This window comes from Eublepharis macularius, chromosome 2 (assembly GCF_028583425.1).
Source record: "Eublepharis macularius isolate TG4126 chromosome 2, MPM_Emac_v1.0, whole genome shotgun sequence".
NCBI classification, from domain to species: domain Eukaryota; kingdom Metazoa; phylum Chordata; class Lepidosauria; order Squamata; family Eublepharidae; genus Eublepharis; species Eublepharis macularius.
Genome location: NC_072791.1, coordinates 72,091,468 through 72,119,280, shown reverse-complemented (window position 1 = coordinate 72,119,280; position 27,813 = coordinate 72,091,468). Strand labels below are relative to the sequence as shown.

At 41.2% G+C, this 27,813-nt stretch overlaps 1 protein-coding gene across 3 annotated transcripts in view; it reads left to right on the top strand.

Moving 5' to 3' along the window:
* PCNX1 (pecanex 1) overlaps window positions 1-27,813 on the top strand; it is a 150,006-nt gene that overhangs the window by 53,558 nt on the left and 68,635 nt on the right. For 2 of the 3 annotated variants that reach the window (XM_054970360.1, XM_054970359.1), the window contains exons 6-7: window positions 2,939-4,627; window positions 20,848-20,980. In XM_054970360.1, the coding sequence (XP_054826335.1) occupies window positions 2,939-4,627; window positions 20,848-20,980 (1,822 nt within the window). The remainder of the gene's footprint in view (window positions 1-2,938; window positions 4,628-20,847; window positions 20,981-27,813) is intronic. The other variant, XM_054970361.1, reaches the window with a different exon arrangement.

Below are 27,813 nucleotides of genomic sequence, written 5' to 3'. Positions count from 1 at the left end.
CTCTCAAGAGTGCTTCATGTGTTCTGTCCCTGAATGCTTCACCTTCCCTTATAAAATGAAGTGTGGACAAGTGTGCCTCAACTCCCTGTATATTCTCCTCCAGTAGGGCTACCAACTAACACATGCTGCAAGTGTAATTGTTGTTACTGTCAGGTAAGAATACGAACATGCCACAGACTTTGTATGTCACTGTCTCAGCGCTCTCACCAGACATGCCGCTGCAATCCATTGCAGAAGTGGTTCAGTTTTTAGTGTACTTCCCTGATAACTCCTCTGCCAAACTGCATCACAAGATTACTTGTGAAAGGCTTACAGAAGCAAAAAAGCTTAACATATATAGGATGTAAGAGCTACTCAGCTTCTTACAGGGCCCCCAGACTAAGAGCCACAGGGCAAGAGCCCTTCGGCTCGTGCTTCTCATGAGGACTAATACAATTCAAGGGTCACCCAACAGAGGAGGAGCCAGCAGTCAGCCCCAGGCAAAACAGACCCTCCCCGATTAGCAACAAAAACACCACCACTCCAGCAGCTCTCTTTCCTACTTCTTCTCAGAGTCCAGCTGACTGTGATATGCCTCTGGCGAGGAGCAGCCCAATTCAAGGCTCACCCAGCAGAGGGCGGGGCCAGAAATTAGCCCCAGGCAAAACAGACCCTACCCAACTTAAATATGTATTACTTCCTGCATAAACATCTTGGTTTGCGGATTGGACAACACTTCCTATATGCAAACATTAGAATTAGAAAGTCTTCTAGAAAATGTCTATGATGTATTGATAGGGAAGATGTTGTCCTTGTGTTTATTTTTTGTGTAATTGCACAGTAAATGAGCTGTTACCCTCAACTGAGAGTTCATTCCCTGGCCCCAAACATTTTATCATTCCTTTCCTAATATGCAGATCTCCATAGCACTCTGTTCTTCAGGATTCTGTTTAATCGTGATTCCGATATGGCGGGCTTCTGTCAAAGGAGATTTGTAAGTGACAAACAAGCTGGGCAACTGTAGAAATTGAAACTCATTGCTCATAGAGAGTTTTCTTGATAACAGACTTGATCACACTTTCAATAAATGTATTACATTTGTAAGGAAAGTAAAAACCCATAAAATAAAATACTTAGCATGTAAACATAAAACATAATTTGATTTTTAAAAAGAGCAAGAGTCCAGTAGCTCCTATAACACTAATAAAATTCGTGGGAGGGTATGAGCTTTCATGAGCCGCAGCTCACTTCCTCAGATACAACTAGAATGACAATAATTTGATTTTTTTTCTCTGATGCATTACCTATATTTCAAAAAGAACGAACATTACATTTGGGTTGACTTCAGTTTAAAGTATCATGCCAAGCAACTATCCTTTGGGTCTGTTTCAACATTACATTTCAAGGAGAAAACTGAACTCTTGTTTTAGTTCTGGGTAAGTACATGGCCCAGAGCAGAGAGAATGTAATGAATGAAGTAGGTAATGTGCTTGTTTGAACATTTATTGATAGATCAGATGGTTAGAGAATTGATGCATTGGACTAACACAGTACAGCGTTTTTTTTCCCATCGTGGTGGGTAAAGTGAGTGAGAGCCCAGCTCCCTCAGCTGTATTGTGGTAATCAGGTGTCATTTCGTAGAAAAAGAGCTGGAGGAACTCATTAGCATAATGCATTAGCATATGCCACACCCCCTGGCATCACCTATCCTGGCTGCTTTGGACCCAATCCTGGCCATTCAGGGCCAAAATTGGACCCAAAAGGGCAAAAAGGGGCTGAAAATGGCCGAAAAGGGGCCCAAAATGGTCAGGAATCGGATTGGGCCGCTGCTGAACAGGAGAGTGATCCACCACCCGTCAGAGGCCCGATCTGGGCCGTTTCAGCCCCAATCCAGGACGAAACGGGCCCCAAATGGCCGAGAGTCAGGTGGGTGGGGCCACCTGACATGTGACCTCTTTGGGGAACTGCTGGAACTGCGTTCCTGTGCATTCCCCCTCGAAATGAGCCCTGGTGGTAATAATGAACTGACTTTGTTCATCCTTCTGAGTGGGGCACTGATCTGTCTAGAAGAGCCGTATATAAGCACACTGTTGTTATTATTATTATTACTGCTAATCGGTTAAAAGAGCTGTCTTGTACATATACCTGAACAAATCTTTCATCACCTTCCTGACTGCAACTGATTTGACAGTAGTCTCTGCTATCATTACATATTGTATTGATGGTCTCTGGTCTGTATGTGAATAGAATTCATAGAATCATAGAACCATAGAGTTGGTAGGGGCCATACAGACCATCTAGTCCAACCCCCTGCCCAGTGCAGGATCAGCCTAAAGCATCTCTGACAAGTATTCATCCAGCCTCTTCTTGAAAATTGCCAGTGAAGGGGAGCTCACCACCTCCCTAGGCAGCTGATTCCACCTTTGAACTACTCTGACCGTGAAGAAGTTTTTCCTAATATCCAGTCGGTACCTTTCTGCATGTAATTTAAATCCGTTGCTTCGGGTCCTATTCTGCCAACTGGAACAGCTCCTTGCCCTCCTCCAAATGACAGCCTTTCAAATATTTAAAGAGAGCAATCATGTCCCCCCTCAACCTCCTCTTCTCCAAACTAAACATTCCCAAGGCCCTCAGCCTTTCCTCGTAGGGCTCAGTCTCCAGAATTGTTTTTACATTGAAGATAATTAAGAAAGTGATAGATATAAGGGCTGTGGGTATAGTGCAGTGAAGCTTGTACATGTGAAGCCTGTACAATGTTAGATGAAATGGGAATCAAGCATAAAAGTTATTTATGGCAACAATTTAATATGAACATATAAATCATGATTATATTTCTGTTTGTTTCTATACATCATACATTCAACTTGATCTTTCGTTTGGAACTCATTAGGCTGCAAACGTATGAAATATGATGTTTTTCAAAGAACAACTCTTCTTTTTATATTTTTTCGAATAACAGATTTGGCAGCTGATCAAAAGACTTTCCATTTGGTCTCCATCGATTCCTTTGTGTCCATCCAACCATCGTTGTCATCTGGACAGGAGATGCCAAGAGACAGCAGTGACAAAGTGTGCCTCCCTAATAACCAGCTTGTAGATCAATCAATGTCTAATATATGTGACACAGAAATGGCTTCTCTGGTTCCATTGCATTCACACTCCTATAGGAAAGAACATAGACCCCGAGGAGTGCCAAGAACTTCTAGCTCAGCTGTTGCTTTTCCAGATGTGTCACTAAGTGACTTTCCCCTTTATCAGCAGAGGAGAGGCCTTGACCCTGTCAGTGAGCTAGAAGCTTCCAAACCTCAATCTGGATCCAAAGAATCTTTAGCTGAGAACTCCTGTATTTCTGGAGTCTTTCAACTGGATGATATTCTCAAGTGTAGCAGCCCACAGCTGCAGTCCAAAAGCAGCAAGAGCAAATCCTTGAAAGCAGACAAAAGTGCAGACAGTCTCAGAAGTCTGAGTACTCGGAGCAGTGGCTCAACAGAGAGCTATTGCAGTGGAACTGATCGTGACACAATCAGTACTGTTAGCAGCTATAAAAGTGAGCAGACTAGCTCAACTCACATAGAAAGTGTGTTATCAGAGCATGAGCAGTCGCCTAAAGAAGAGAAGAAAAGCAGCAAGAAAAAGGACTGCTCTGTTGATTCTGATGATTACAGTTTTGCTACTGACAAAAGGACTAGTAGTGAAGGAACTGCTATAGAAATGAGCATTGGCAGTTGCTTACAAGAGAAAAGGGGTTCAAATGCATCAGAAGAGATGCACAATCAGAGGGTTCTCAGTAGTTCTGCTTCAGAAGAGGCAAATAAGAATCCTCATGCCAATGAACTGATTACGCAAGCAGACCAACCTCCTGAGAAGCCTAATAATGATAAACGAGATGAACAGAAGGAGAAATTATCCTTACTTGAGTCAAGAACTTGTAAGGAGATGGTTGGAAAGCAAAAGGAAGGGGATGTACGGCCTAAATCATGTAGCTTAATTCATCGGACAGCTTCAGCTCACAAGTCCAGCAGGAGGAGGACAGGGAAAAAACGGGCTAGTAGTTTTGACACAAGTCGTCACAAGGAATATATATCTTTCCGAGGTGTATCTGGCACCAAACCCCACAGTGCGGTTTTTTGTCATGATGAGGACTCAAGTGATCAAAGCGACTTGAGCAGGACCTCAAGCATGCAGTCAGCCCATCAATTCAGCAGTGATAGCTCTTCCAGCACCACCTCCCATTCGTGCCAGTCTCCTGAGGGGAAATACAATGCCCCTAAGACCAAATATATTGCAAAAGAAAGGGGCACAGACTTGGAAAACTCTTACAAAATGCACCTGGGCACTGAGGCAAATGGCAAAAAGCATTCAACGCGACGGACTTCCAGCACAAACAGTGCCAAGAGTCGTACCAGGGTTTTAAGCTTGGACAGTGGTACTGTAGCCTGCCTAAATGATCCGAATCTAATGATGCCAGATACCATAAAACAGCTAACAACTTCTAAATCTGATCTAGAGGCCAAAGAGGGAGAGGTGCTTGATGAGCTATCTCTGTTAGGACGGGCTTCACAACTAGAATCAGTCACTCGCTCTAGGAATAGCTTACCAAGCCAGGCTATGTTTGCTGAAGGGGAAGAGCAGGAACAGGGAATTGCTGGTAAGTAAACAGAGTATTAGATGTAACAGTGCTGCCAACTGCTACAATTGTTCTGTCATTGGAATCATTTTCATTTTTCTGTGCATTGAGGCAGTGCTTTTGTACAGAGGTCCAGAGTCTTCTGGCATATATAATATAGTGGGATGCTATATGGTTACTTTATATTAATGCTATTACCTGTTCATTTTATGTTTATAGGTAGTATCATGGTGTTATTTCTTTGAGTCTTTAGAGACAAGTTGAATGTCATTTAAAATTATGATACATTTGTATGTACAGACTTCTAGGTTGATATACATAGCCTAATGCTTGCCCTTACTATGGATAATGTGGTGCTTTGTTTTTTTATGGTTAGTTTAAATTCTATGCTGTTTATAGGCAAATGTTCATCATTAGCACCTTCTACACAAGGCCTCCAACGAACTCAAATTGTTTCTCTCTCCTCTCTGGATTATTCTCACAACAGCCATGCCCCAAAGTCAGTTTATGAGCTTCAAGGCAGAGGAGATTTGAATCCAGGTGTCCCTGGTCATAATCTGATACTTGGCCCATGTACTTTTTTGCCACTGTTGCTCAAAGAAGGGCCTCCTTTTGCCTGTAAAATGTGATATCAGAATCTTACTCTTGTTGCCAGTTATGTGTGTACCATATGATGCAGCTTTGGTATCACTTTGTCATGATTAGCAGAATAGCATTTGCCCTACAGTTAATATTCATCACCAAGTCACTACATTGATAATATGGCTGTAATTTGCATATTTTACATAAATATTGATACATGTAAATGAGCTGCTTTTAACTTCTGAATTGTGTAATTGTTTATAATTCTTGTAGTGTAGAAATGTACAATTGGCTAAAGTCACTTTTTGTTAAGTGTCATAAGTTGTGTACCTTTCCCACTTGTGTCTCTGCTGCTTGGTCTTTAAAGTATAATGTTAGCTTCTTGTTAAACTTTACTTTGATTGTTCAGTCCTAGACTGATGGTTCATCTCTTATTGTTCAGACCTTTCTTTTTATTATTCTTTGGGTGGTTTTCTAATAGTCCGAGTGTTAGAGGGCCAATCAGACACAGTGCTGATTATTTATTTATTTAGTAAGTTTTTTATTTTTATTATTCTTTTATTATTTATTCATTTATTAATTATTTAGGGCCCCACTTAAGTATCTGAAAATGCATGACCAGAAGGCTTTCACATCTTGTGAATGATCCAGTTGTACATGTAGTTACCATCTTGAATACCTTGGAGAGACAGCAGAATCTTTTAAAACTGAAAAGATTTATTTCCTCCATTTCCTTGTGGTTCAAGATGGAAAAGAAGCTTGTATATCAGCTGTTCATGTAGCTGCCAGTTTCGCCCTTTCCCTCCATTTTGAGCATTCACCATATGGATCATAGTACCTCCCAAGTGGTGTTGCCTGTTTATGCTAATGGTTCCTGCATATTATCTCATCCTGATGGTGAGCTCCACAATGTTTATGTTTATTATTAGACTTATTTTCTGCCCTCCCCACATGCAGGCTCAGGGTGGCTCACAACAAACTGTTAAATACAAAGTTTAAAATACGCATTAAAACAATTAAAAACAATCCATAATTACATAAATAAGCTGTCAATGATCATATCGCAGAAGTGCTAAAACCATAAAGTGCTGGTAGTAGAAAGACAAAAACACCTTTTCTCAGGGCAGCACTGGAGGGCACTGAGAGTCAGTCAGGGGTGGGGACATCATCAAGCCTCAACCATAAGCCCAGCAGAACATCTCCATCTTGCAGGCCCTGCGGAACTGTAATAAATCATGCAGGGCCTGAATCTGCCTTGGGAGAGAGTTCCACCAGGCTGGGGCCAAGGCTGAAAAAGCCCTGATCCTGGTTGAGGCCATACTGATGTCCCTCTGCCTGGGGACTATCAGGAGCTGCTTATCAGCCGAGCTCAAAACTGCGGGGGACGTATTGGGAGAGGCGATCCTACAAGTATGTTAGTCCTAGTCCATTAAGGGCTTTCAGTGTCAAGACCAAAACCTTGAACCGGATCCAGAATTCAAATGGATCTGGAATTCAGTGACCACTACACTCACCTCAGGGTTTCTGCAAAGACCTGAGTCTGGTGCAAATAGGCCAATATATTAACCAAAGGTGAGCACGCGCCAGGTGAGAGAATCGCTGGGACCCCAAAGTGGCTGCTTCATGTTGTGCGTCTGCATCCTCTCAGTCACCAAACTGCAACTTATGTATGAATGTTTATAATGATTTCCTTTTTTCTTAATTTACATGTTTATGTTTAATATGTTACAAGCATGTTAAAAATTCATCTGGAATCTTAAATATTCAGTTGACAGAATATGTTGCTCACAGCTGTTACTATTTTACGAAGAATAGCTATAAAATGGTATTTTGAGAACTAGTGATCCAGACCTCCATAATTTGCAACTGAGAGGGTTTTCTGGCTTTATTATACCCTTGCAGCTTTATGTGCCTCTTTTGTGGAATGTGAAAGTTCAGTCATGTTATTTTTGGCTTCCAATTTTACTCCAGCAAAAAATTTAGAGAGATACTGAAATGTTCACTTCTCTGAGATTCTTATTAACAGATTGGTACAGACATACCATCCCCTTAACTCCTAACTGTAGTTGGGAGATCTCGAGTTCTCCACTGACTTGTGTGCATCTGTCCTCCCAATCACAATTTGAAGTTAGTTTTCAACCAGTTGAAGCTAACCATTTTCAGCAAAAATGCCATTGTATACAAACCTATGATATTGGTAACCGTAGTTAGCTCCAAAACTGAACTGGGTGGGAATTAATGTGTGCAAGAAGTCTCATGGTTATAAAATTGGGTAACATTATGTCTGTGTTAGGTCAACTAGTAAAATAACCTATAACAAAGCATTGGTCATATGGTGCTATTAGAAAATACCAGTACATTAGATTAGTGTCTGTTTTGACACTAAACATTGACTTTGCACAGAGGAATAGCTCATAGATATTTGTTGCACCTGCAGTAGATAGTAATCAGTTCAGTTCCAATTTTAAAACTTTAGAATGGTAGCCTAAATTGCTTATAGTCCTGAAGTCAGTGTCTCAGAATCGGCCTGGAGATATAATCAGGGCCTTGTATTCAATGCAGAGAAAGTTTGAGGTACACCTTTTGAAATGAATTGGATATTACTCATTTAATATCATGAACTGGTGTCTTGAGCTATCAGTAATTCTCACTTTAATGTACATTATGTAAATTCATAGTTGCTTTGAAAAGTAATGCTTCCAATCATATGGGAAATGTGGGCAGGGTGGAAGTGTTGCTCTCTGATCGTTACAGACTTAAAGGAGAAATTTGGAAGTTAAGAAGGGGCACGTATTCAATGAGAAAACAGCTGCTTCGAAGATTTCTATTCTGCAGAATTTGTCAGAAATTTCTATTCTCTACTGTCTTTCCTTTCTGCCTCCCTTCACCATTATTTGGCTTGGAGATATGCTGAGGAGCAATCCTATCTCCCTTTACTGAGAACCATATACATTTTTTCTCTTAATCCCAAGAATTTCTAGTTAATTTAGGAGTCGCAAACATGCTTTTTTTAAAAAAAAGCTTAGCCTTGCGTTTTCTTAACCAGAATATTTGGTGGGATTAATGTTCTCTCCCCAGGGTTAGGAATTGATCCTAACCTCCTTTGTTCCCCTTCCTCTGTTTCTACTTAACAGTGTATTTCATTATTGGTTCTATGTCTTCACTGGAACATTTCATCTATTTTCATTGACAGCTGCTGTAGCATAGTGGTTAAGTGGCGGGGTTGCGAATCAGCACTCTGCTAGTTCATCTCCCAAGATCTCTGCAGGTGGTCTTCTCTGCCCCACCTCCCCTGCTATACTGTGGGGATGAACTTTGTTCATCACTCTGAGTGGGGCACTGATCTGTCCAGAAGGGCAGCATATAAGCAAACTGTTGTTATTATGTTATTACTTGGAGGAATCCAACATTTGTCTAAGTGCAAGGTAGCACAGCCCCTTCTTTACTGCCTGTGCAATGTGGACATTCTGCTGTACCATTCTCTCAGCAGTCCTGCATCCCTGATCCAAATATATACAAGATCATCCTCATATCACAGTATTTCATGGCCTCATCAGTAATAAATGCATATTCTGTCTTAACCCACAGTAACCAAGTATAAATTCTTCACTGCTTGATGCCATATCTATTCATTTCATTCTTATCATAAATTGTAATCTACAAGCTTTAGGAGCCAGAAACATTGGTTGGTTTATAATGTAGTTTTAAAAAGTGCTGTAAATGTACTTAATATATTATTCTGTGGTAACTATTTTTTGTGATTTAAGGCTCAGTTTGGTACCTTTGGTAAACTACCATGAGCTGGCTTCTTCTTGTTGTTTTTGTCTCAGGATATAACTGCATGATATACCCAACGTGTTTTCATGGTGTACGACTCGACTTGCAGTCAGACATATATCAGGGGAACTCACCTTAAAAGTGCTTGTTCACTCAGTCCTCTGAAAGAGATGAAGGAAGTTCTGGTTTCCCTCCCACCCCACTTTCACTAGAGGAAATGGGAGGCTTTTGTCCCTTTTCTCTGGCCCCACATGTCCTTCCTAAGGAACATGGAGCCAGAGAAAAAAGGCAAACAGTGGGATGGGAAGGAAACCAAAAGTTCATCATTGTGATTTCTATGCAGTCCCACATGGGAACTGTGCATGTGCAGGCCAGCTGCAGATGTATCAAAGCTCCAAAAAGTGTGAGACGCTTGCCCGGCCTTTTTGTGCTTTTTTGAGTGGGCGTGGCTATAAAAGGTGGGGCGAACAGATCCCTCCCTCAGTTCTACTTTAGTCACAGCTGAAGAAGGATGGCTTCAAGCTCTTCTTCAACGCCAAGCAGAGAGAAGAAAGAAGATATGACTTTGAGCGAAGGTGCTCTTCAAGAAGTGCCTGAGTGCGATTCTATGATGGCCCAATCTGATAGGCACAACAAATGCTCAGCAAGAGGGGGCATCACACCTGAAAGTGATTCTTCAGGAGTCAGCCCTGTAGGGTGTCTCCTATTCTGAACTGCCTAAAGCTGCTAGGAAAGGACCACCACACCAGAATGGGCCTCCTCGATACCTCTTACATTGGCTCCAAGTGCTGATAATATGAACAAGTCAGTTCCTCCTACTTTGGCTCCAAGTGTCAGTTCCCACTACTTCGGCTCCAAGTGCCGTTAATATGAACCAGTCGGTTCCTCCTACTTTGGCTTCAAGTGCCAATAATATGAACCAGTTGGTTCCTATAAAAAATTCCGGCCCACATAGGTCTTCTTCTGAGCCGCTGTGGGAAAAGCCAAGCTGAAATCAAGGCATGCTGATAAGCACCCAGTTCCGAGACCACAGAAGAAGAAATGATCCTAACCTTCAGCTCCATCTGCCTTGGTGGCATCCAGTCCATCTGTGCTTCCAAGAACTCCTTTGCCGATTCCTAGGCGTCGATCAGCTTGCTTTTTCTTAATTACCACCTTCCCTAGTGCGACCTGCACAGAAGGGAACTTCTTCTTTGGATCCAACTGACATTGAGAGTTGTCTAGAGGTCATCAGGAGTCATAGACGTCTACCAACCTTCTCAGATCCACTAAGTTTCTGTCCGAGGCAACGGGCCAGGTGGCATTCCCCATCATACAGGGAATGATAGATGTCACAAATAAATTTGGTCAACTCTGACATCCCCTCCAGTAACTTTATAGAAGTTAGACAACCTTTGTAAAACTAAACAAAACAGGACTGGGTCTTATTCAACCACCCTCCTGCTAATTCTGTAGTCACAGAAACCCTCCAAAGCAAGGGTCTTCCACGGAGTGCTGGCCATTCTGTTCCCACAGATAAGAGATATTTTAGGGAGAAAGGTTTATGCCTCCTTGGCCCTTAACTTCCTCATTGGCAACCATGAGGCCATTATGACCAGATCCTAGTTTTTCTTCTGGGACAAGTTTGGTTCTTACTTGAGTCTCATCCCTAATGAGAACAGCATCTTGCAGAGATCCTATAGGGAGAAGCCCTTAGGCTCTCTAAGCATCATATTTTCACTGCGAGACATATTGGGTATTGTTCCGCTTGTGCTATGGCCTCAGCCATTGTGATAAGGACAGACGTGACTTAGAATCACTGCATTAGCCCTACACTATAGATTATGGATTGAAGACCTTCCCATTGAAAGTAATGACTTTTTCTTGTCTACTACAGACGATGTTCTCCGAAGGATAAAAGAGGATAAGGTGACTGCTAAGTCCCTAGGCATTACACTGGTCATACCATATATACACCAACAAGGAGGGGGTTCCTTAGGAAGGACATGTGGGGCCAGAGAAAAGGGACAAAAGCCTCCTAGACCTTATCCTTATTAACCCCCTCCTTGTTGGTCAATCCTTCCTGCATGGGGAAACAATCACCCAGGAGCTCTGTGTACTGTCTGTAGTCCAGGAGGGTTACTCTCTAGAATTCAGAACTGTCCTCCCCAGTCGAACCCTATCCTGCCTCAAACACTGTTGGTGTAGGAAATACAAAGCTTGTTGCTGAAACAAGCAATAGAACTGGTTCCAAATCACAGTTCGGAACCAGTGGAAATAAACCTGAAGGGGTTTATTCCCATTACTTTATGGTGGACAAGGAGTCAGGGGGCTCACACCCCATCTTAAATGTCCATTTTTGAACAAGCTTATTGCTCCAAAAAAGTTCAGAATGTTGTCGTTGAGGGATATTTTACCCTCCTAGAGAACCTCTCTTCGTTTGTTACTGTTGATTTGAACGACGCTTGCTTTCAGGTGCCATTAAATATTACAGAAATATCTCAGTTTTTCAATGTGGTTCTGAAAGGTTCCAGTACAAGGTCCTCCCTTTTGGCTTTTCTTCTGCCCCTCAGGTGTTCACCAAAATTATGGCAGTAGTAGTTGCTCACTTCAGGGAAAAAAGGTTGCACCGTATTTCCCTATCTGAATGACTGGCTTATCGTGGGCCCATTCAGGGAGTCCATTTCCCATCACATTTCCTTAGTCCTGTTGATCCTCCACCAATTAGGGCTATGGGTCAACTTGGAGAAGTCTTCCCTGATTCCACAACAAAGGGTAGCATTTATGGGAGCAGTTTTGGACTCCACACTAGCTGGGTTTTTCCCCACCAGAGAATAACCTGGTTCCTAGCCACTCTTAAGCAGGATGCATTCTTGCATGCACCAAAGCACAAGGTGAATCCAAAAACAGTTAGGTTTCATGGCCTCTCTGACACTGATATACTGTTTGCTAGGCTCCTGCTGCAACTGTTACAAAATTGGTTCATCAGGGTGTTTTAATACACACTACTAGAACCACACTACTTAGAACCTAGGTACTACTAGAACAACTGGTTCCAAGGATTATACACAGATCCCTGGCCTGGTGGAACAACGAACAGAACCTAATGGTAGGGACCCCATTCAGTTCCTAACCAATATGCCTTTCCATCTATACAGATGCCTCTCCGACGGGTTGAGGGGCTTATTCCAGAATCAACCAGGTGTAGGGTCTTTGGTCTCAGCACGAGTCCAGGCTACATATTTTGGAGTTAAAGGCTATCTGGTTTGCTCTGAGAGCTTGACTGCACCTTGTCAGGGGCAAGAATGTCCAGATATGCATGGACAACACAACTGTCATGCATTATCTGAACAAGCGGGGGCGGGGGCACAGTCTCTCTGTCCCTCTTCTGAGAGTCCTCCCTGATTTGGGAATGGGCAATCCAACATCAGATCTCCCTCTAAGCCATCCACATTGCTGGAGAGGACAACACTCTGGCAGATGCCTAGAGTCAGTCCAGGGACCAGAATTACGAACTGTCCATTCACAGGGATTTCCTACAACCCATATTCCTACAGTGGGAATTCCCCAACATAGACCTCTTGCTTCTTCACTCAACAAGAGGTACCCCCAATACTGCTCTCAAGCAGGCAAGGGAAAGTCATCCCTAGAAGACACTTTTTAAATATCTTGGTCAGGTAGTCTACTGTATGCCTTCCCTCCTCTCCCTCTCATGACCTTGATACTCAGCAAAATGATGAGGGAGAGAGCGTCAGTGATTCTAATCACCCCTTATTGGCCAAGACAGGCTTGGTTCTCCACCCTGTCCAGAATGTCACAGGGCAGGACATACCAGTTCCCAATGTCATCTATCCTTCTATAGGACGACATGGTCCTTTACCATGATTTAAGCACACTGAAGCTGACAATTTGGCTTATGTCCCCCTTGGAGTAGAATTCTCTTCCCCAGCCAGAAATATATTTTTACAAGCTAGAAAACCTTCCACCTGGAAGTTGTACTCTGGCCAGTGGAAACGTTTCTTCCTTCGGGCTATTGGACAGGGCTTGATTCCTTCATCAGCATCCCTGCCATCTGTCTTAGACTATCTGGTCCTATTAAAAGACCAAGGACTCTCTAATCCCTCCGTGAAGGTCCATCTGGCAGCCATCTCAGCCTATCACGAAGGGGTAAAGAGTAAGTCCCTTTTTTCCCAAACTGAATGCAAATCCTTCCTTAAAAGGGTTAGACAATGTTTACCCTCTGGGTTCCAAGCCCACTTCCCAGTAGAGCTTGTCTTTGGTTTTGACAACCCTCATGTATAAGCCTTTCAAGCCTCTAGCTGCCTGTCGTCTCAAACTTCTGACAGCCAAAATGGCCTTTTTAGTGGCCATAACCTCAGCTAGTAAGATGAGTGAATTACAAGCCCTGAGGTACGATCCACCTTTCCTCAGGATGTTTGTGGACAAAGTGGTTCTCTGCCCAAGCCTACAGTTTCTACACAAAGTAGTCTCTGCTTCCACCTTATCCAAGACGTTACTCTGCCAGTATTTTTTCCTTCACCCTCTACAGAGGCTGTCAGACTCCTGCACTCACTGGATGTCAAATGTGCACTGTGTTTTTATCTAGACAGGACTATTGCCTTTGGAAAGGACCCTAACCTATTTGTTTCCTTCAAAGGATCTACAAAAGGACAGAAGGTCACTGTTCAGACCATCTTCAACTGGTTGGTATGGCTCATCAAGGAGTGTTATAAACATTCCAAACAGACTTGCCCTCTGAACATAAGTGCAGACTCTACAACAGCCCAGCCTACTTCGTCAGCATTTAACTTGGGCATTCCTCTGGTGGACTTATGTACAGCGGCCACCTGGTCAACACTGTCCACCTTTATTTAGCATTATGCCTTTGACATAGACTCCAGAAGAGATACTGCAGTTGGCAAAGCAGTCTTGAAGAGTCTGTTTAGATGAAGAGCAACACATCCACCTCCTGGGTAAGTTAACTTGCTAATCTTCCATGTGGGACTGCACAGAAGACATGATGATGAAAAAAGGGTTGCACTTACCTGTAACTGTTGTTCATTGAGTGTTCTTCTGTGCAGGCATATATCCCTCCTTCCCCCACTGTGTGCTCTTTAAATATGCTAATTTCTCCTTCACCAGTGGCTTAGTGAACTGAAGGAAGGATCTGCTTGCCCCACCTTCTATAGCTGTGCCCACTCAAAAAGCGCACAAAAAGGCAGGGCGAGCATCTCGCAGCTTTTGGAGCTTTGATATATCCGCGGCTGGCCTGTACATAGGCAGTTCCCATGTGTTCCTGCACAGAAGAACACTCGATGAACAACAGGTACAGGTAAGTGCAACCCTGTTCTCCTTTGCACATGGAACAAGAACTTCTTAAGGTGAGTTTCCCCCAATGTGGTCCCTGCAAGACCAGTTTTGCACTTGTAACTAGGGGTGTGCAGGGCCAGGTTGCTTCGGGTTTCCCACTTCGGGTTTACCCAAAGCGGGGGGGGGGGGGGAATCCGGAAATACCTTAATTCTAAAGTGGCAAGCTGCTTTGGAATTAAGGTATTTTACTCGCTTCAGTATGCTCCATAAATATTCGGAGCGTACTGAAGTGAGGGGGGAACTCCCCCACCCACGTAGCTGGTGGGAGGGTCTTTGAGAGATGGGTGGCAGCAGCACGAGGCTGCAATGGCCTGGAGCCAGCCGGTTCGGCTCCTCTGCCGTCATGCAGCTGCCTGAGCCTGTGGGTTGGTGGGGAAGGCCGGAGCTGCCACTGCCGCCTCCGGGCCTTCCTGCCCCTCAAATGGCCACTGGCACGCCGCAGCCAATTGAGGGGCAGGAAGGGCAGCGGAGGCAGCAGCGGCCCCAGCCTTCCCCACCACCCCATAGGCTCAGGCAGCAGTGTGGCAGTGCGGCAGCAGAGGAGCCGAAGCCACTGCTGCCGCCGACAAGGTAGGTGGGGGTGGGGATGGGATGATGTTTGCAAGCAGCGGCAGGGCCCTTTAAACTCAGCCCGAAGCTTTCTGAAGCATTCTGAATGCTTCGGAAAGCTTTGATTAAGGATTTCTGAATCGATTCGGATATCCCTAATCTTTACGGCTCGGGTCCGATTCGGGTAATTTACCTGAATCGAAAACCCGAAGCGCACACCCCTACTCATAACCTGACACATGTTGCATGTATCATGTAGTTTGGCCCTTTAAAACTGTATGTGGAAGAAAATGCTTTTTTGTTCAGGACTTTGGGTAGAGACTTTGCAGAGGTAGAAATATGTTTGGCAGCATGATTGAGATCAAATCTGCACCAAAGAGTACAATCAGGACACAGGAGTTTGTTTTACTATATTGTTCAATTCAATTCAGTTCCCTTTATTGGCATACAATAAAAAGAGAAAGAAGAGAATAGGTAGATAAATAAATACAATAAGAAAAAAATAAGGGATCCCCACTGGTCAGAAGCCACATTAAGATCACACTAAATGAAAAAAATATATACAATAAAAACTAAGTGTTATAAACTCGTGCTCTTACATACATGTGCTAGGAACTCGGCAACAGATGCAGTGGTTTCAGGGGACATGTTGGATAGCAAAAAATTAGTTTCATTAACTATCGTGGTCTTTGCAGAAAGCAGAAGAGGGAAGATCAGGTAGAAATGCAGAGAGGAGTACTGAGGACAGCAAAGAAGGATATGTTGCAGAGTCAGGTTCATTGTAGGAGCAAGTACAAACTCTTTCTTTATCGGGAATACTTTTGTATCTACCTGTTGAGACAGCCGAGGGAAAGAGGTTGAACCTGGCTAACATGAAGGCTCTGCGATGAGAGGGAATTACCAGATTGGATAGATACTGAGCCATGGAATCATGTGGAAAAGGAAGGCCAAAAGAACATGGGGAGCATACTCCAGAGCAGCCAGCACTAATTACTTGGGCTTCGACGTCCCAAATCCTCCTTTGAATTACCCAGAGAATGGCCATTTCTCCAGAGTTGGCCAAAGAATCTAGGTCAATACCAAGGGATTTGATTTTAGACGTTATGGAAAGTGACCATTTCGAGATATGGGGATCTGCAGGAAGGAGAGCAATAAGACTGTTGAGGTGGGGGACTGAAAGTACTGAAGCCAGTACTTAATAACAGCAATCCATGCCCGAGTTTCAAAAAGATGAAGACCCAATTCAGCGCAAAGAGTGTAGTATGCTACAGAATTGGAGAGGCCAAAGATCTTGCGAAGAAAGATAGCGATAACACGCTCCACCTCGTGGTTAAAGTTCAGAATCCACACTGGAATCCCTTATAGCAGGCGTGAGATGACAGTAGCTTGAAAGATCCGAAGAGCGGCCAGAATGAATTGATTGCCTCTTTGGTGGAAAAAGCGTGATATAGCTGCGATCTTACTCCTGGCCAAAATAAGAGAGTGGTCCCGATGGGAGCACCAGTTTAATTTCTACTGGAACAGAACAACAAGGTATCTAAATGTTTTGACCTGCATTTGCCTAAAAAAAGGTCAATATTTTTAATTATGGTTGTCCTTTTTAACTTGTAATTTATATCTTAGTACTACATATCTCTGGATTCATTATGATTCGCAGCAAAGAACTATCAATCAATAGTCTGTAAAGCTTTTTGTGAATATAGTAGGAACTTGGGAATAATTGTTCCATGTACCAAGTGTTAGACATACATTGTAGAAATTGTATCAGCTCATGCATCTTTCTGAGGAACTATAGCCTCTGTGATAATATTGTATAAAACCTTTAATACCAAGTAGACTGCAAGAAGAAACTAAGTATGCATAATTATACTGAGCCAGTTTGATTTGTGCTCAGAAATGCCCAGTAGAAACTTGTAAAGATATATAAAGCAACTCTTATTTTGCCATCTGCTGTTCACTGGCTTAATTTGCCTTATGGAGTACCTATTCAACTATTGATGGTTTTAAGAATTAAAATTCCTTATGAGTTCTTTATGATTTGTTAGTTCATATTCCATTAATTGAACTCTGTACAACTCATATTGGTCTTTCAGGTCTTTTCTGGCTTTCTTAAAATCTGCTATTTATGCTTTAATCTGAGCTATGCAAAATTACTATTTTTGTAACAGCACATGTCCTTGAATATCCATGAATTTCAAGATTAACAGTCTGTCTCAGATAAATCTCTAGGGTTATTTAGTAGAAAAGGCCAGGATTTGATAATTATGGCATTGTAATGTTAACAGTAAGATAAACTAAGATAAACTTGCATTTGAAATCAATTAGAATGTGGTTGTTAATTTTAGGAAGATATTATCTTCTTAAAATTTGAATCCTTAGAATGTCATTGACGCTCGAAAGTATATGCTCGCTATCTTTTTATGAGTATCTTCTCAATCAGGATTTACTAAATCAGAAAGGCTTGATATTGGGATCAGCATAGTATAAAAAGTGTTGCAAAATACATATCTTGCTGATAAAGAATCTTCTATATTGCTCTGTACAAATGCTTTGAATATTCACAGCTGGTTAAGTTATATAGAGTATGAACCTACAAGAGAGAATTGAGTATTAAAGAGGTATATATAATATCAGGGCAATTCTTTTGGCATATCAGATATTTAAAGCAGTTTTCAGATTAATTTCATTGTGTAACACTTCAAGACATTGCTATATCTTTCTGTTTTTTCATAGAAACATTCCATAGTAAGTGAGGCTGTCAGATTACAATATCAATTTGAGTAAAGTAGTTGCTTTTGCTTTTACTGTAAAAACAAAAAGTGTAAATCAGTGAAATGCTGTGTGCATGGCTTGATAACCATAGTGCCTGTTCTAACCGTACAGTGGGTGGTTTACAATCATTTGTTCTGACAAAGCCTTAGCTAATTAATTGGTACTTAATTAGTATCTACGGCACCTTATACTTTTTTGTCAGACACGCAAGTTAGTGTATTCCTTGTATTTATAGACAACAATTATACACAAAATTCCATCAACTGAATTTTAAAATTTTCTGAAAACTGGTTTGGTCATACTGAACAAAATGTTGTTTGTGAAATTATATATCAGTTTCAAACAGATAGAGAAAGAGGGCACTCCTCACTTCTAGAAATCCTCAGGAACGCCTGCTGTTGAGCAGAAGCAGGAGATATACCGCCAGCTAAGAAGTGCCTCACAGCATCATTTTGTAGCTAAAACTGTACCCCTCTAAACAAATGTAGTAGAAGTTCCCCCCCACACACACACACAGTTGGCACAACAGCATCCTGATCCATAAAGTCTATGTTTCAATTTTGACTGAATGTGGTCAGTGTTTGAAAGTAAGCTGGTTTACTGAATTAATTTTGACAGCCCTATCAGCTCCTGTTCCATCCAACAGCCAAATGGAACTGTGGGAGGTTTCTCTGTTTGCCAGCCCTGACTGCAATCTGAGGCTGAGAGTATACAGGTGGGCAAGGAAGCTCCTTTACACCTTTTCCTGATGTCTGGATTAAACCCTTGTTCTGCAATCTGAAAAAAGAACTGACTTTCTACTACAGATTGCTTCAAGACAAAATGAGCCAGCACTTCAGAATCTACATGATTCTGATGGTTTAGTTCTTCAGAACTCACATTTGGTAGTGCACTTAGCGAACTACAATTTAACTCAGTTCTGGTGCCACGTCAAGCATTTTTACTGTATTAAAATTTTAATCAAAACCTTTGGAAATCATTAGATGACATGTTATTCCCTGAGGGACATTTTAAATTTCCATGTATATATTTAAATCTCAATCCTTGTTTGTAATTTGATTACATTAACATGTCACTGAAAATAGTATTGTCGAAGGCTTTCACGGCCTGTGGCTGGCATCTTCAGAGGTGTGGCACCAGGGGTGTAGCACTTTTGGTGCTACACCTCTGAAGATGCCAGCCACAGCTGCTGGCGAAACGTCAGGAACTACAATGCCAAGACCACGGCAATACAGCCCGGAAAACCCACAACAACCATCACTGAAAATAGTTACATAGTCAACAGTCATCTCTGTGTTAAAGAAACAGTACTTTTTTGTAAAAAATGCTAGTGCTGTAAAATGGCCCAATATAGATTTTGTCACTGCACAGATCTACTCGGTGGAAGCAGAGGCTTCTGGAAAGGTGAAAGAAGCCCAGCAGCTCACATAACCTCTTGCAGAGGACTTGGTGGAAAGGGGGAAGGGTCAGTGATACAAATAATGGCAGTTCTTGAGCAACCCTAAAATGTGAAGGAAATTATCCCCTACAAGCTATTGCCTTATTAAGTCTTCTCTGGTAATACTGGGATGATTCTGCCTGATGTTTCTTTCCTTTGCAAAATGCAAGTGATGTGGTTTGCTTACATGATTCTGGTTCTACAGAATGAGGCACAGTACTGTGACTTCTTGGGGGCAGTTATCCATGTAGCAGAGTTCCAAATTATTGCATAATTTTTGAACGGTTATGTGCCTGTATACAGTCTGTCCAACTGGTAATTTTGCACTTTCAGTAAGAGATATTTATGCATTGGTGGTTTAATTTTTTAATGATCCCACCACTACTTCCAGACTTCATTTCTTGACTTGGTACCAGGCAACTTTGTGTATATGTGTTTTGGAGTTGTAACCACTCCTATTTCCAAAGGCTCAGAGTGTCTCATGGCATTCACATGCTAATTAAAATGAATATCTCCAAAACTGCCTTAGAAAGCAAAGAATAATCTTCTGTTTCTTGATCATTAGAGGTATATACAATACACCCTAAAAAATTTCAAGATTGTGTTAAACTCAAAGGGTGTTCCAAAGAATGAAACCAAATGCATTCCATTGCTGGTGCTGCTACTTCTAAGTTATATTCATTTTTAATTTGCAAAAGTGCTTTCCAATCTATTTTTTACTCATGCTCATCCTGTGAGAGAGGTAACTTTTTACTGTTTTATAAATCCACTTGCACAGTGGATCTATGAAAGGTGGAACTGGAACCCTGCTTTCTGCCACCCAAGCCCACTCTACCCACTGGGACTACATTGTTGCAGTAGCTATAACAGCTGTTAATTATCTAAACCAGGTTTCCCCCTCCCATCGTATTGGATATAAGCTAGAACTGATCTCTATACAAAACAAGTTCAGGAGAGTTGAACTTTAAAGGAGCTGAGGAATTGCAACTTGTATGTCCTTGGGCATATTGGATAGGTGGATTGATTCAAATCTAGTTGGTAGTAGGATATTAAACTATGGTTTAAATCATTGAGAAAAAAAATTTTAATTACTGATTTAAATCAATTTTTCATTTTATATATCCTGTTCTTCAGAACAAACATGTATGCCAACTGGTTGCTAAAACAATTCAAACATACTGTTTGAAATAAAATACTACCTGGGGATATACTCTAAAATCTTTGGTCATGCAGCCTTTTGTACCCTTAGTTGATGGCAAGGAAGTAATTGAAAAATTGATTTCTATTTTGATTTCTTTGTGCATGTGCAAAGACACTAAGCAAATTTGTTTTGATAACTAAGGCCAGGATCAAAAGAATAATGAAATGCTTTTCATTAACCTCCCCCCCCCCCGCCTTTCCCCAGCTTTAGGTTTGTTACCTCTTCCCTCCCTTTCTCCCATTTCAGTTTTTACCATTATGAGTCAGAATCAGTTTTCAGTTATATTTTAATTTCATTTAAATTTAGATTATATTGAAACAAACACTCTAAGCAGACATTTTAAAATGTTAAAATAATTGATTTTAAACACTGATTTTGAAAAACCTATTTTTATACACTGTGGTTGGAACACTGTGGATACAGGGATGGGTTCTTAGGTGATGGTTTCACCTTTAAATATTCTTCAAGTGTGAACTATCTGAGCAAAACAAGTTGACTTGTGGGGGAGAAAATAAGATAACTCTGTGCATAAGTGGTCTGGGCTGCAATTTGACTTGGTCTGTCTTGATGCAGCAGCACAAGCCAGTGAGGAGGTGGTCACAGTTCGTCGTGAACGCAGCACATTTAGGCGTCAGGCAGTACGGCGCCGTCACAATGCAGGGAGTAACCCTACCCCTCCTACATTGCTCATCGGCTCACCCCTCAGGTATGGTATCTGTGTTCCACAATATCTAACATGCATGCAGCTGATCACTGCTTCCCACTTCAACAGTGTTTAAAAATGCTTTGTTTCGCCCTCTCCAATGACCTCCTTTTCCCAACCAGCCAATCTCTTTGAACTGTTACTGCATGCATTTGTGATCTTTCTGAATTGTGCATGTGTACGCTACACTGTTTGTGTCCTCCCTTTTCTCCCATGAATAGGCCAGTGAATCACTTCTAGTTCAGCCAAAATGCTAACAAACTGACACACAATTAGCTCTTTCATTTATGTTTTGTGTCAAATCTTCAAATGTTTCACTTGTTTAAATGAGCACAAAATGTAGAAATAGAATTAAGTGATCTTCCTACATACTTCTAAAATTTGAAAGCAAGGTTCATGAGATAGGCAAAGCTGGTGTACTATGCAAAACATAAATTTCACTCTTTCTGAGATTAACATCAATGTGGGGAACATTATCAAAATGTTAAGCTTCTAGCTTAATTTTTATAGGTCTAAAATATGATGTGTCTAACAACTTGCTCATCTAGTTAAACCTCTTTTGAAAAAAAAGCTTCATAATTTTATACTTTTAATTCTGAAATCCAATTCATGATTCACTTAGTGTCTGTATACATGTGATATGGAGATATCTTTATAAACGAAGATATGTGTGCAGGGTTGAAAAACTCTTTCAGATTCCTTGGTATCACATGCTTGGGATTTTCCTAGTTCAATATATCTTCTTTTCAGCTTTGAAATCTGACCCTCATGAATAAATTATACCATTATCTTCGTTCTTTAGGTCAAATTTAGAAACTACAGTCTACGTTAATAGTCTGAGACTATAAATAGTAATTTATAGTAACAGATGCTGCAAAATACAGAATAAAGAGAATACAAAGGCACCAGAGTATAACAAATATGGAATAACATTAATCTTGTGTAAAATATAAAGAGTTAAACTTCAACAAATAACTGAGAATACATAAATATTAAGATGTTAAAACACAGAAAACATTAAACATAAAGCATAAAATCATTAATAGTGTAAGGCAGAAGATATGAAATATATGACATCCCCAGTATGGTATTCATACTATAGCCATCTGCCACATTTTGCAAGCAGCTTCATCACCACATTCAAGATGTTTAAACCTCTACTATCATTGCCCTAACTAACTGTTTCAGCCATGTATTTTATTTATTTACTCCATTTGTAACCCACCTTTCCCCCAATGGGGCCCAAAGCAGCGTACGTCATTCTGTCCTCCATTTTATCCTCCCTACAACCCTGTGAAGTAGGTTAGGCTGAGTATGTGTGACTGACCCAGTCTCCCAGCAAGCTTCAACAGCAAAGTGGTGATTTAAACCTGGGTCTCTCAGACCCCAGTCAACTAACCACTACACCACAAGGCAGACTGATCTCAGCACAAGTTACAATTTAAGTGACTAAAACAAAACACAAGGTTTTTAAAATATCCATTAAATCCATTAAAATATCTAGGAAGAAGTAAGATCCTTTGGGCAAAGTCATTGATAAACAAAGCTTGTTAGACTATCAGGTAGTAGTCACTATAAACACTATTGCTCAGTGAAGAGGAACTGTATTTGAGAGAGTCCATGAATATATTTGGCATCCCACTGTTGACATGCTGTGATGGTTGCAATCTGAAATGTTGAATATCTGTGAAGCAGGCAGTCATTGGCTGAATACCATGACACCTGTTTCACTTTGTCCTGTCCTGTGGGACTCCGTGAAAAGTCCTAAGCACTTTCTGATATTTATATTAAACAACGTAAGAATAGTGGCTTACATTTTTCTGTTGAATTAAACAGACTTCTAAAATGTTTCCATCCAAAGTTATTCATTATTCTTGATTAGACATGGGCACAAATCAAAATACGAAGCATATTTCATCATGAAACAGGCTGTTTTGTGTGTCGCGAAACAGCATTTTGTGGGGCCGCGGTTATCACGAAATTATCACAAAATTCATGACTTTTTGGCCTGTTTTGTGAACGATTCATAATTGCAGACAGGCTGGCACCGATCCATTGATTCCCAGGCAACAATGGGCCCAGACCTCTTGTTGCCATTGGAAACCCCAATCATAGTCCACTTACCCTTGATTAACAGCTCTCCTAGTCATCTGGAGAGCTTCCATTCTGCCCTATACAGCCAGGAGCTGGGGGTCAATCCCCTAGGCAGCCGAGGAGGTGGGTCTTCTGTAGCCATAGGCACACCAATCTCACCCCTCAAAACCCTATTAGCAGGTCTGTCAGCCAACCACAGACCTCCTGTTCTGATATGTGTCAGCGTTTTGCTGGGATTAGAGTGGAAGAGTGTGTGGAAGGATTTGGGATTGTACTTTTAGCTGCTGCTGCTTTAAAGAGATTGAAAGAAGCCTCTTATTTCCAGCTCTCGGCTTTGCTATGGGAAGGTCTTTGGGTGAGGGTGCCTTTTTTCCTCCACCCCACCTCTCACTCTGTCTTCCCAGCCCAGCTCCACCACAGCCAGTCCTTCGTCCTCCTCTGACCCAGCAACTCCTGGTCCCCATTTCAGTCATGCACTCTGGCAGCACTTCCCTTCCCACCCTTCCTGATCAACGTATTGCAAACTGGGAGGGTGGGTGGAGGGAGAGCCTGCTGAAGTCTCCCTGCGAGTTTGGCATCTCTGGGTATGAAGGGGGCTGTTGAAATGCCCCGGGCTCTGACAAATCACGAAATGTAATGAATCGTTTCAGCAAACTTGTCAATTTCGTGAAGTTTCGTGATTCGCAATTCATGAATTGCCACGAAACTCTCATTTCAGGCTTTTCCTGTTTCGTACCCATGTCTATTCATGATCACTGAGAACCATCTTAGAAGCCAACTAACTAGACTCCAGGTTGGGACCATCTTAATTGGTGAATACTTAATAGATTTGTATCAGTATTCATTTTTTAAAAAGTATTCTAGGTATTCTAGGTACTATGGGAAAATATTCTAGGTACTATAGAAAATATAGCTGAAAATCAAACTAATTTTTCATTATTTCTTCCAAAGAGAATGAAAAATTAGGCACAATTTTAATCTCTGATGCTACTTTTTGGATAAGTGTAACAAAAAATACTCAAAGATTGTCTTTTCTTTGCTGCCAGCAGCAAAGTCTTGACACAAGAGCTCTTAGGACGTATTCCAACCAGTGCCAGGATGCCATTAGGAGCACATAATGTATGGTATCTAAATAGTTTTAAGCCTGGTATCAAAGGTTTCGCTGGTATGGTTAAAAATGACAAAACTAAGGCTATCGTACTTTGGTCACATCATGAGAAGACAAGATTCTCTGGAAAAGTCAATAATGCTAGGAAAAGTGGAAGGCAGTAGGAAAAGAGGAAGACCTAAAATGAGATGGCTTGACTCAATAAAAGAAGCCTTGTCTTCCAGTTTGCAGGATCTGAGCAAGTCTGTTAATGATAGGACGTTTTGGAGGTCTTTCATTCATAGGGTCACCCTAGGTTGGAGGCGACTTGATGGCATATAACACACATACACACATCAAAGGTTTTGCTAGTATGGTTAAAACTGTATAAAATACAAATACATGAGAAGCTTTTTAATATGATCCACTAATTCTGTGAAAAGCCATTAGTGCAGACTGTGTTTTCAGTGGCTGCTAGTATAGTCTAAGAACAGCCCCAATGCTTAGTTCATGTGAATAAGTACAATTAATGTAAATCCTTCAAAGTAATGTACCATCTGTGCTATTCATCCACTTTTTTTGTTAAAAGAATAATGGTCCATGTGTTAATGGTATTACTGCTATGTTTAATAGATATAGTCCATCAAGTGGAATTACATTGATTTAAAGTCATGTGAGGACATTTGTTTGTTCTTTTTTGTGGTTTCTTTATAAGCATTCTATCTGGTGGACAGAGGAACACTTTGGAAAAGTGAAGTTATGCTCTAGTATTATGTGTGTGGATGTAGTTCAGGAATAGGGATAAGGAATCCTCTTTGCTCCTTCCTTTGAGCTTCACTTTCAGTGAAAAGAAGCAAGGATGCAATTTGTTAAACTGAAGCAAGGGGGGCTTAAACAGTAGGGGTGAATGTGTGGTTTGACTGTATTGAACTGTAGTGAATGTCATCCCCACTATTCCCCCTCCACTCATTCTATGCATTATTTTTATGAGTCCATTATCCTCTGTGTTCTTTCATCTTGCCCTCCTGGTTTGACCCTTGCAACAAATCAGGATATTCCTAAATAACAAAATTACTTTCTCCCATGAAACCATAATATTTAATTGCTCCACACTCTCCATCTAGCTCCTCTGAGTTCATTCCCTGCTCTTCCAGTGTGGAAGAAAGATCTGTGTTAGGGAGGACTGCAAGAAATCTCAGGGCACTTAGTCATCGTACTGCTTATTGTAGATGCCAGAATCTAGGCATCTAGAAATTAGAATCTTAGGATAAGCAGCAATCCACTGAGGGAAGAGGAAAGCAGGGGAAGATCGGCTTCTCCAACACCTTCCACAGGGTTTCTGCAACATCCAACCTTAAGCAAATGGTCATTTACATTTGACATATTACGCAACTCAGCAAGGCAATGTTGTTTAGCTTTGGTTATTGTGAGAAATTATCAAAATATAAGGAATGCCATGAATTCTGAGAAAAAAGGAAAATATCTGCACTTTACTGTAATGCAAGCATTTACAATATAGGCCAATATTTCCTTCCATCCATTAGTGATTTGGAGAGAACAGGAGTTTTGTTTGACTTTTTCACATTTTCTTTCTTTTCTGAGAAAAGTTCCTTCCTTCACAATTTAAGTAGTGTTCTGATTTAAATATTCTCAAGTCTTGCTATGTATCCGCTGTTTCATTGATTAAGCAAACAGAAGCAAAGTTTAAATAAAAGTTCAATTTAAATTTCTATGAACTGAAAAATTCATAGGTATCTGTGTTAATGCAGACTTTCTTGGAAGGGAGTCAGATATTCTGTTCACATAAATATCTCTGTGTACATCCCCTTAACTAAGCCAATTTACTTAATTTTAAAAGGTCCTGTTGGCTTTTCCGTCGCTATGGGGTAGCCTTAAGTTAATTTTCATCTCCTTATCTGATACTGTGATGCTAATCTTAGTAGTTTACTGGGAGAAAAAACTAGATAGCAAACGCTAGATACAAAAGTAGCTTTTATGTTATCCACTTGAGATAACTGTTACTTGTGCAGTCCCATGTTTTTATGAAACTCCTATTTATTTGTTTACTTTTAAAGTTTTTAGAAGTCTCCAAGAATAAACTGTTCCTATACATTTTGTTTAAGTATTTCTAATCTCTTGGCTACATCCTAACTTACATCAACAGAAACTTGAATAAAGAGGGCATTTTTACCAGTTTGCAGTTGGTGATGCATTTGTATATCTATATATATAAAGACAAGTGTCCTGACTGACTCATCAATGCCCAGCCCAAACCCCTGGACCTAGAAACGTGAAATTTGGAGAGAACGTTCCTTTTGTGATGTAGAGGCTCACTAAAAAGGGATTTTAAGAAATTCACCCACTAAGGGGGTATAAAGGGGTAAAATATGTTTTCCCATAGGGATACAGCTTCCCTGTGTGGCTGGGAGGCTGCTCATCCCTCCCCCGCCAACTGCCAACTCAGCCACTCTGCCCTGAGGTCATTTGCATATGCGGCCTGATTGGTGGAATTCTGTGTTCTGAGGTAAAAATCAGGTCAAGGAAACTGCAGACAGTTGAAGAAAGACAGAACAAGACTCCTGAAAAGGGATTTTATATAAAAGTCAGTATGGCAACTAAGTTTTTAAATGTTCATGGGAATATGTTACATGACCTTTCTAGGGGCCATTTCAATGTGAACCTCTCACATGAACCTGCCAAAGTGCCCACCACACCACCCCTCCCTCAGTCCAACTCCACCTCACACCTCTTGCAGCCATCACCTCTTACTGCCACCAAGAATCCTTCTGTTAGACATCGTGCAAGATACACTGATGCTAAAAAGAGTAAGCAACTTAGAGATGCGGCAAGGAAATATGCATGTCCTACTCCTGCAGTGCAAGAGTAGGTGGATGGGGAGATTGTGCAAGATATATCTCCCCGGTGGATGGGGAGATTGTGCAAGATATTGTTCATTCACGGTCCAAAATAGAATAAATACTTGAAAAAACGCCGACGGGAGTTTGCAGGCAAATTGTTATTAACCCGTTTCGTGAGTGAAAAAAACTCACTTCATCCTGGGCATAAAGATATTCAGACTGGACGCGTATCCATTACAGGCACATGACACATTCTCCCACCGCTTACAACAAAGAAATATTCACGGACAGTCCGTGAATATTCTATTTTGGACCGTGAATGAACAATATCTTGCACAATCTCCCCATCCACCGGCTTCCTTCATTGCATTAGCATTTGCACGTTAAAGTTTCAAATGGATTCCGGACAGTGAAGATTGATGATTTCATGTTTCAAAATGAATGGACTTCGTATTTTTGTAATTGTATATATTTATATTGCATGTTTAATTTACCACAGCACTTTTGCACCTTGCACTTTAAAATTTGAAAATATATATAACTAATTTCTAGATTTGTGTATCCCCGGGTTCGTTGGTTTTTCTCAGTTTGGTTCTGAGGTTGCCCCTTGTCTCCTTTCCTAAGCTCTACACTTCAGCTGCATCTGCTCCAATCCCTCTGACAGAGATTCTCACCTGTGTAGGATCTACGACAGAGTTTTCTGGAATTACAATAGTAAGAAAACAGATAAACCAAGCCCAAATTAATATCAAGAAATAACCTACTACAAGATAAGCCCAAACAAACAACAACAACAC